Source organism: Ovis canadensis, chromosome 22 (genome assembly GCF_042477335.2).
Source record: "Ovis canadensis isolate MfBH-ARS-UI-01 breed Bighorn chromosome 22, ARS-UI_OviCan_v2, whole genome shotgun sequence".
NCBI lineage: Eukaryota > Metazoa > Chordata > Mammalia > Artiodactyla > Bovidae > Ovis > Ovis canadensis.
This window is the reverse complement of record NC_091266.1, coordinates 26,373,705-26,383,950: the sequence shown is the minus strand read 5'-3', so window position 1 is coordinate 26,383,950 and position 10,246 is coordinate 26,373,705. Positions and strand designations below refer to the sequence as shown.

Genomic DNA, 10,246 nt, shown 5'->3' with positions numbered 1-10,246 from the left:
GCATTGTGTGCGGGTGTGAGTCTGCCTTTATTTAATAGTCATTCTGGACTTCCTTCTTTCAGCAGGACTTATGATTTCTTTCTTGTCTTTCCCCCCGCTCCTCCTTACTCCTTGTAAACCTCATTGATACTGCCCGTGAACCTTTGGTCCTCTCCCAGAGGGAGGAGAGTGGTCTTAAATCTAAGGAGCGGGGGGATGGTTTGGGAATCTTCAGGGTCTGCTGAGCGAGGCTGTGAGTGGAGACTAAACCCTGATTAACCCTGTCTGCAGGTAGTGGCTGCAGACGGGACCCTAGATTCAAGCTCTGTCCATCAACCTCTCTCCTTAAACAAATGAAACAACTGAAGCTAGCAGAGGCAGCGTCACAGGGCTCCCAAAACATAGATTTGGGGGTCTAATGTGATCTCTCCCACTGCTCTGTGAGCTTTAAGATCTATCTTACTCACCTTTGCATACCTAGAATCTAACACAAAGCCTGGAATATTAGTGAGTCAATAAGTATATATGGATGGCAGAATGTGTGAAAAATGGCAGACTTTGTCATTGAGCTGAATGAAATTAGAGGCACAAGTAACGCCTGGGAGAGTCTGAAGTGGGATCTGATTTTTCATGGCAACTAAAGTAACATTGTACAGAAAAGAGTAAAATTGTGCTAGATGTGAAGGATAGCTGACCCCAGGGGGATGACACTCTTCCTGCCGGCCTTATGTTCCCCTAAGGAAAGAACACTTCTTTGACCAAGGTAGGTACAAGATCCTTAAGTATCGGGCCAGAAATAGCATGACTGTTTTTGTTGTTTCCCACCAGTAGTGAGAGAGCTGGCCAGAGGATGGCTTCTGGGTTTTAGGTGACTTGGTTTCCCTCCTTTGGTTGCTATCATGGAGTCTCCCTCAGATGCCCCGGTGAACTTGTAGGGAGTAAATCTTCCACTCCCTAGAATCTAGAATCTGGGAGTGAATGAACAGGGCCTAAGTTCTATAGAGTCCACCTTTTATCGTTTTGCTCTTCATCTTGCCAAAGTTTTCTTTGGGGATTTTTCATCAGTACATGGGCCAATCCAGAAGTGGAGATGTTGCCCCGTGGTTCTTACTACAGCTGAGTTACACCAGGGTCGCTAACCCCCCAGGCCACAGACCAGTACCAACCATGGCCTGTTAGGAACCTGGCCACACAGCAGAGGTGAGCATCAGTGAGGGAGCCGAAGCCTCATCTGGAATTATAGCTGTTTCCCACCACTTGCATTACTGGCTGAGCTCCGCCTCCTGTCAAAGCTCCAAGGGGGACTATGAACTGTGCAGGCGAGCGATCTAGGTTGCGTCACTCCTTATGAGAATCTGATGCCCGCTGCTGATCTGAGGTGGAGCCGAGGCGGTGATGCTAATGCTGGAGGGGGCGGCTGCCACTATCTCCCATCACCCCCAGACTGGACTGTCTAATTGCAGGAAAACAAGTCCAGGGCTCCCACTGATTCTGTGTTATGGAGAGTTGTATATTTTCTTATATATCACAATGTAATAATACTAGAAATAAAATGCACAATAAATGAAAGGTGTTTGAATCATCCCGAAACCACCCCCCCACCCCCACCCCCAGTCTATGGAAAAAATGATCTTCTATAAAACCAGTCCCCAGTGCCAGAAAGGTTGGGGGCCACGGTGCCTTTGCCTTTGTTGTCGGCCTCTTCCTCCTGATGTGCTCGTGTAGGCTCTTATATCCTTACAGCCCCACTGTGTTCAGGTAGCTTTGTTTCACCGGTGGCTGAGAGTACAGAACAAGGCTGGACTTTGCGCCTTGAGAAGTCCTGTAATAGGTTGGGAGGAGTTCTGACTCCGTTGTTTTCCACTGTGTTTGATACATATTCTTTTGAACAGAACGCAAAGATCTCCAGAGACCTCTAGGACAAGGAGAAGACTAGTTCATATTCTGTCAGCTTGGAACTCCAAGATCTTGTGTGTGCTTGGGCAAAGCCCGTGAGCATACGCATGAAGTCGCAGTTGAGAATGAAGTCATTTTTTTTCATTCGCCATAAGGGGGCGCTCTTGGCTTTGCTTCCTCACCTTTTCTGCACTAGGGAGAACTTTGCGGATTTAGGAGCCAGTTGTTAATTTGACTGGTCAGACCAACCATTTCTATCCAAGGTTACAACTAACTCTTGCCTAATGCATAATATATGAAAAATGTTCTCAAAGAATAACTGAGGCCCAAATGGGACATAAAAATGAAATCTTGGCTAATAATTAAGAGTGGTCAGAGACTCAGACAGGAGGGAGGAAGTGGGGAAGGTTTGAATGGAGGCTTCACACTTAATAAGACTGTTGACATTATCTTCAAGCAATGATTATTTTGTGTTTGTGGGTATGAAAGGTGTTAACTTGTTAAATGTAAACATTTAAAATACCCTATAATTGTAACTCATTTTTTTTAATATATGGAGAGATTTTCAAAATGTGACCCCTGGAAGATATCAGGCTATAATAATACTGATTTTTAAAAAGTTTGTTAGTGATTCATTCAAGAGTATTTCTTGAGTATTTATTGTACTGTGCAAGTTTCAAGGTCTGTTTCAAACTAAGCAAGTAAAAGTCTTTCTCAACTTGGTTTAATAGTATGACAACAAATACTGTGTATTTTTACCCTGTGCCTTCCTGGGTTTTGAAGCCTTCTCATAAGGCAATGGCACCCCACTCCAGTACTCTTGCCTGGAAAATCCCATGGATGGAGGAGCCTGGTAGGCTGCAGTCCATGGGGGCACCAAGAGTTGGGCTCGACTGGGCGACTTCACTTTCACTTTTCAGTTTCATGCATTGGAGGAGGAAATGGCAACCCACTGCAGTGTTCTTGCCTGGAGAATCCCAGGGATGGGGGAGCCTAGTGGGAGACCGTCTATGGGGTTGCATAGAGTCGGACACGACTGAAGCGACTTAGCAGCAGCAGCATAAGATTTTGATCTTTACAACAACCCATTTGATGGAAAGGAGATGGTTTTATATGCTTTTATATTTCAAGCAGGTCGATGAGAATTCCAACAATCTCAGTAGAAGCACTCATTTACACATGACACAGATGGATTGAAATATAGTGTTTAAAACTAAATACGCATTAGCATCTATGTCAAATAGGGCGTCAAGGAATCTCTTGGGGGAGTTAACACTGCTTCCCTCCCCCGGGCCATGTCCATCATCAGCATCCCCGACTGTTTGGGTGCTGGTAATTAAACTGTTTGGTTTATGGAGTCTTTTGTAAACTGCCCTATAAATGCATCTTCCATGTCCCACTCCAAAACTGAACTCCTCCTGTAGAGGTGTCAGTCTTGAAATTGACACTGATGGGGTTCTGCTCTCAGTTTGGCTGTAACCTCCTATTAAACCCTAGCTAGTCTTGACTTTTCTGAGACTGAGTCTTCATTTTTAAATGCTGCTGCTGCTGCTGAAAGTCACTTCAGTCGTGTCCGACTCTGTGCGACCCCGTAGACGGCAGCCCACCAGGCTCTGCCGTCCCTGGGATTCTCCAGGCAAGAACACTGGAGTGAGTTGCCATTTCCTTCTCCAATGCATGAAAGTGAAGTCACTCAGTTGTGTCCGACTCTTAGCAACCCCATGGATTGCAGCCTACCAGCTTCTCCGTCCATGGGATTTTCCAGGCAGGAGTACTGGAGTGGGTTGCCATTGCTTTCTCCACAATGAGGGGTTAGATTTTGATCTTTATCTTCCTCTTCTATAAATTTTATGGATTATGGCTATAAGATGTTACAACATGTCTCATCTCTGATATCTAAGAATAATCATTTCAGTTGCATAGTTGCCAAGACAGTCTTACCTAATTTTGGAAAGAGAAAAAATCATAAAGGTGACTCATAAAAAGAAACTGTGTCATTGGGAAAAGGTTTTTCCAATTACATGTTCTATATTTCTGTGAGATGGTGCTTTACACAGTCTTGTGGTGAGTTGGTACCAAACAGCTTTAAGACTGTGTTAAATATGTATACACCTAGTGGGTGTATGCTCAGCAAAGTGATTTGATCTCTAGGATAGCTAGGGAAGAAAGAATTCCTATCCTCCAATGCTGTCAGAAAGACCATGCCAAGATAAAAATACACAGGAAATCAAAGCTAACTACAGAAGCAGAAGAAGTAATGTGGCGAAAATCTTAATACCATCAGACATCAGGAAATACCTCTTTCCATGGAAACCCATCCCAGTAAGTAAGTAGACCTAAATGATGTCAACAAGTGCCCCGGAAAAAAATGATTCCTTTTTAATGTATTGGCTTTATTCCTTAAAGCCAATACATTCTAAAATGAGCATTGAGCCCACAAATATCTTTTGAACCTCATTACGTGCAAGGTATAATGCTTGACATCGTGGAAAAAACATCCTAGGAGATGGACTCTGTGCCCTAAAAAGACTTATTCATCTAGCAGGTAATTAACATTTTGTGTAAATTTGAAGTGTTTAAAGGTACATGTTTAGGAAAGGTACATGCCAATTTAGGAAATGGCACTGCAATGGCAACCCACTCCAGTACTCTTGCCTGGAAAATCCCATGGGCGGAGGAGCCTGGTAGGCTGCAGTCCATGAGGTTGCTATGAGTCGGACACGACTGAGCGACTTCACTTTCCCTTTTCACTTTCATGCATTGGAGAAGGAAATGGCAACTCACTCCAGTGTTCTTGCCTGGAGAATCCCAGGGATGGAGAAGCCTGGTGGGCTGCCGTTTCTGGGATCGCACAGTTGGACACGACTGAAGCGACTTAGCAGCAACTTAGCAAGAGTAAATAGGGCTCAATTTTATTTGAGTCAATTGAGTGATACTAGTCAAAATGTTGTGCCTACCTTTTCAGCATCCTCCATGACACAGAGTGGACAACTGATGAGAATTTAACTGACCGCTTTCCCTAAGACAACTACATTTGTATATAGGAGGACTTGGGCCGCTTTTTGGGCTGGAAGGGCAGAGAAGCTGGTAGCTGTTCTTCAAGGTGCTGCAAGTTAGAGGGGAGAGCCTGGGCCAAGCAGGCTGAAGCTGTGGCTTCCAGGTCTTGCTGCTCAGCGATTTACAAAGCATATTCTAACAGGTTTAGGGATAGAAGGACAGAAAAACCGAGTAAGGGAAAGAACAGGTTGGTCGAGGCTGGGGGCTCAAAGGAGGCAGTCCTGATAGCAATCTAATAGTGAAGTCCAAATTAAGCCACCCACTCTGTGAGAGTCCAAGGCATTCCAGCATAAAGCTGAAACCACAAGAAAAGAACAGCATGTGCTGAACGGAAAGTTGAAGGGTGACTTAATTTCTGTAGATGGCAAATGTGAGTGATACTTCGCTTCTGAGCAGAATTCATTTGTAAGTCTGAGACTTACATATTGATATATTATTATATATTATGATTTGAACTATTATATATCATTCATTTCTAGGCCAATATATTGGTCTGTATTTTTGTTGTACTCATTATTTCCTTGTAGTATAACATATGGCTTTATATCTTTTATTTCTTGTTATATGACTTTGATTTTAATTACAAGCTTCCTCAATTACTCCTTAGGTAAAATGTGGAGTACACATTTAAAATAATAGGTGTTTCATTCTGTAACTGGGCTCCAGGCACTGTATTTTCATTTCTGTTAAGATTATGGCAAAAATAATTTTGGCAGCTGGCAAACCCAGCTCTTCCAAGGACTGCATTTAATCACTTCAAGTAAAACACTTAGCTAATGTCTAGCATACAGTACATGGTAACTTTAACAATAGTATTACTATTTTCTCATTTAATGTCTAGCAGACATTACACAGTAACTTTAACAATATTATTATTTTCTCATTTAATGTCTAGCAGACATTACAGGGTAACTTTTAACAATATCATTATTACTATTTTCTCATTTAATGCTTGCAGTAGCCTCAGAAGATGGGTATGATTGTTATTTCCCTTTGGATAGGGGGGTTAAGATAAAGCAGAACTTCCTGGAGTGAGGCGCTGGTCCCAACCTCATAGACACAAGAAAGAGCAAAGCTAGGATTAGGAGTGACCCCTGGCTTCAGTTTCCATCCCAAACTTCTACCCTCTAGACGTCTCTTTCGTCAGGCCCCCGGGTCAAACGCGGAGGTTGCTTTTCTTGCAAGGCCTGGGGTCACACACACCCCACCCCCTCCCGGCCCAGCCATGACCCATCTGAGCTCTGCTAATACCGACTTTCTCAGGCTCAGTCGTGGCCAGCTGACCACGGCTGATGGTGGAGAAACGCAGAGGTGGGGGTGGCCTCGCCGTTGCGCTCGCAGCACCAGGGATGGTTTGGGGGATGGCGGGGTCAAGGACGTGGGGCAAGTTGGCGTCGCGGAGCCAGCAAAGGGAAGGGCTAGGAGGGCGCGACATCATCTGTTCAATCAACAGCCTCCCTGTAGGCTTCAGGGAACGCAAAAATATTCCCATTTCCCCCTCAAAGTGGGTGGTTTACTGATTGCACTGCTTTCATCCCAAATGAGATGCAGCGGCTTTTAGCCAGATTTGGATCGGCAGGCTCTGGACGTTAAATCCAGCCCTTGACTTTTTTTTTTTTTTTTTCCGGTAACGCGAAGGCTAAAAGTCGCTGTCCCCTCTCTCGCCGCTGTGCCTCCCGGTTCCCGTCTCTGCTTTGGGTGACTCGGGCGCACCGCGAAGGGACGACCCTCCGGCCGGGTTTTGGCGGGGGTGGGGGCTCCTTCGAGGAAGTCTGCGCGCGGTAGGGTCTGGAGCTTTCCGCGAGCCCGCCCGGGAAAGATACGGGAACTGGAGGAGGTTCCCGACCCGCTACCTTCCCGGCTGATTTTCTGCGCAGATCGCCACGGCTCGCGGCTATCGACCTGCGCGGTTCCGTCTAAGAAAGGTTAGTTTGCGGATCGCTGCTAGTTAGATCAATAGAGCGCGCCAGCAGAAAGAAAAGATCCGAAATAGGAAAGGTATGTCGCTTTTTAAAGATTTTTTAAAAAATGCAGCCACATTTGTGTCTTTATTAAAACACACAGACACAATTTAATGTATGTATAAAAACACAAGTACTTCTGCCTTGACTGCAAAGGAGCTGTTTCTGGTGATGATAGAAATATTCTCTCTTGTTTAGGGATGGTGATAACCCGTAAACTGAGTTGTCAAAACTCGTAGAAACTCTGCACTGAAGTTCTGTGCATTGTATCGTGTATAAATTTTATGTCCCATAGACATAGAAATTACTACGTGCCATTGCGTAATTGCATATCTGAATGCCATTGAACGCAGCTGTACTTGAGTATTTTTAGCAACTAAGCGCAATTCTGTCGGGTTATTTATCTTTGCAAGCTCCGCGAAGACGGGAAAGGGAGGAAAAACGGCGGCTGACATCACGGAGGGCGGGTCGAAAGCCCTAAGAAAAGCCTGAGGACCGGAGCAGCCGCGCTGCTCTACACAGCCTCGCCATGAACAGCCACAACCGCTCCGAGCTCCACGTCCTCTGCAGCTCTGGCCAGCTGCTCCTGCAGCCCCTCTGGGACCGCCTGAGGGCCTGGGACGCTCTCATTCAGTCGCCCTTCTTTCCTGTCTTCTTCTCCATCACCACCTACGTGGGCTTCTGCCTGCCCTTCGTGGTGCTGGACGTGCTGTGCCCCTGGGTGCCCACGCTGCGGCGCTACAAGATCCACCCGGACTTCTCGCCCTCTGCGCGGCAGCTGCTGCCCTGCCTGGGGCAGACGCTCTACCAGCACGTGGTGTTCGTGTTCCCCATGACGCTGCTGCACTGGGCTGTGAGCCCGGCCCTCCTGCCCGCCGAAGCCCCCGAACTGTTCCAGCTGGTGAGCCACGTGGTGCTCTGCCTGCTGCTCTTTGACACCGAGTTCTTCGTGTGGCATCTGTTGCATCACAAGGTGCCCTGGCTATACCGGACCTTCCACAAGATGCACCATCAGAATTCTTCCCCGTTCGCGCTGGCCACGCAGTACATGAGCGTCGGGGAGCTCTTTTCCTTGGGTTTCTTTGACATGATGAACGTCTTGCTGCTCCAGTGCCACCCTCTCACCGCCCTGACTTTCCACGTGGTCAACATCTGGCTGTCGGTGGAGGACCACTCCGGCTACGACTTCCCCTGGTCCACGCACAGACTGGTACCTTTCGGGTGGTTTGGGGGCGTGGCACACCACGACCTGCATCACTCCCAGTTTAACTGCAACTTCGCGCCTTACTTCACACACTGGGACAAAATACTGGGAACTCTGAGGTCTGCTCACACCAAGTAACGTGCACGCATCCCTCCCGGCATAGTTCGTGCCGCGGTGAGGCGTCGGTGCACCCCAGACCTGGGACATTTCACACTTGAATCGGGAGAGACACGCTTGAGGTGGACTGGAGGTGGTTTTATTTTGTTGTTTCTTTTTCCCGTGGGTAACTTATTATCTGCTAGAAACTTACAGAGAAAATCTGATGTGTTTTTCAAACTCTAATAAGGTAATTTATTGTAATGTTTGTATATCAGCAGTTGTATTCTTGATGTGGAATTCTAACTCACTTCAATAGCCTTGATTTCTGGGTATAAAGTATCCAAAATCACTGGCATATGTAAATAATCTCTTAAAAGATTTGTTTGTAGAACAAGGAATTTTACTATGTTTGAAGGTGTCCTAGAACTAGGCTAAAAGAATATATTTTTATGGAGCATCTGATCTCTGTAAAAATGAAGCATGGTCCTGCTGGACAGTGACTCAGATTATTGTACTTTAAAAAAATATTTTTGTAGACTTGTATATTTATATTGAAATAAATGTTATTTGTGCTTGAAAAAGAGTAAAGCACCTAAAGGCAACAGGTACTGGCTTCTGTCATTTTCACTGGCAGTTTGGCTGATAAAAACTGGAATGAAAGAGGGAAGTGGGACGGTAGAGGCTCATGAGTCTGCATCAGCCCAGCTGTGGAAAGAGAGGAGTCCGGTGGTGATGGAACTTGAAGGAAAGATGGCAGTAGGAGAAGGGATCCGTGTGTTGGTCTTGGCCTAGAGATTTCACAGAGGGGAAAACACCATTGTTCTGGGTGTGTTTCACCTGATTTCTGCATAACAGGGAACTAATGAGACTTACTCTATAAAATTTTACAGAGAGTAAATTTAAAAAGTTTTTGCTCTCTGTAAAATTTTGCAGTGAGATTAACACTGGGTCACCATCTCATTATTTGGGGAGAAGGGCTGTCTTAGGGAATGAATAGAATTAGTGAAGTCTTTTGCTTTGCAAAACTGTTAAGTGTCTGCTTTAAAGGGGCTCCAGATGGCACAGTGGTAAAAAAAAAAAAAAAAAATCCTCTTGCCAAGGTAGGACTTGCAGATAGAACTTGCAGGTTCTATCCCTGGGTAACGAAGATTGCTTCGAGTAAGAAATGGGAAGCCACTCCAGTATTCTTGCCTGGAAAATTTCATGGACAGAGGAGACTGGTGGGCTGCAGTCCATGGGATCGCAGAGTCAGACACAACTGAGCTTGCATGCAGATAGGGAAGGGATTATGCATGAGCACCCCACCCCCACCCCAACAACCTTTCATAAAGCTATCTAATACAAATGACCATCACACAGGTTGTCTCTGCAATTTGAAACTTTTGTATGTTCACTTTTCTTTATGAAGCCATACATGCAAACTTTCAAAGAGAGAAAAAGTGAAATTTGGCCCTGGATCCCTAGTCTTTCACCTGCAAAGGAGATTGATTGTGGCCCAGATGTTTTCACAGATTACAGTAAATGTGCCTACAACCGACGACACACCAGTCACCCGTTCATATACCCTATTCTGCTGCCTAATTGTTTTAATTTTATCTTTGGAACATAGTTTAGATAGAAAGGTAAAGTTTTTTTAAAAAGTCAAGACAATTTAAAAATCTGAAGGACAGCTGCTTTGCATGGAACTTTAGGCTCATTATATATGCACCAAACTGTCTTGTTTAAAGATGAAAAAATCCATTTGAAGACTTGATAGCCACGCTCTGTACCGGTGCTCCAAACATTTGGCAAAATACAATCAGATTGCCTGGCTGATTTTCTCATGTTCCCCTCCAATGGCTGTGCCTTGTTGGCTTCTGCTGAAGTCACCTCCTTGATCACCTGCAGCAGGACCATGCTGGGACTTAAAAACTATATCGATGAATAAAAGTGAAATTCACAGAAGCAGGTAGTGAGGGGAAGATGCTGCGCTGGAGTTAATGTATTAATACCATGATCCACATGGTGAGTGGAGAAAGAAAAGGAGGATGAACAGATTGGTATAAAATAG

The 10,246-nt window shown here is 45.3% G+C and overlaps 1 protein-coding gene across 2 annotated transcripts; it reads left to right on the top strand.

Moving 5' to 3' along the window:
• The first annotated feature begins 6,170 nt into the window (after nt 1-6,170).
• On the top strand, nt 6,171-8,798 carry CH25H (cholesterol 25-hydroxylase). 2 transcript variants are annotated; one of them, XM_069567943.1, is made up of 2 exons: nt 6,171-6,930; nt 7,307-8,798. In XM_069567943.1, the coding sequence occupies exon 2, from the start codon at nt 7,423-7,425 to the stop codon at nt 8,233-8,235; it is 813 nt and encodes a 270-aa protein (XP_069424044.1). In that variant the 5' UTR covers nt 6,171-6,930; nt 7,307-7,422; the 3' UTR covers nt 8,236-8,798. The 2 variants fall into 2 exon arrangements, with proteins under 2 accessions (XP_069424044.1, XP_069424045.1); XM_069567944.1 differs by having other exon boundaries at nt 6,313-6,857.
• The last annotated feature ends 1,448 nt before the right edge of the window (nt 8,799-10,246 follow it).

Bases quoted from the DNA above. Each gene is read 5' to 3' on its own strand.
- CH25H (XM_069567943.1), top strand. From the start codon at position 7,423: ATGAACAGCCACAACCGCTCCGAGCTCCACGTCCTCTGCAGCTCTGGC.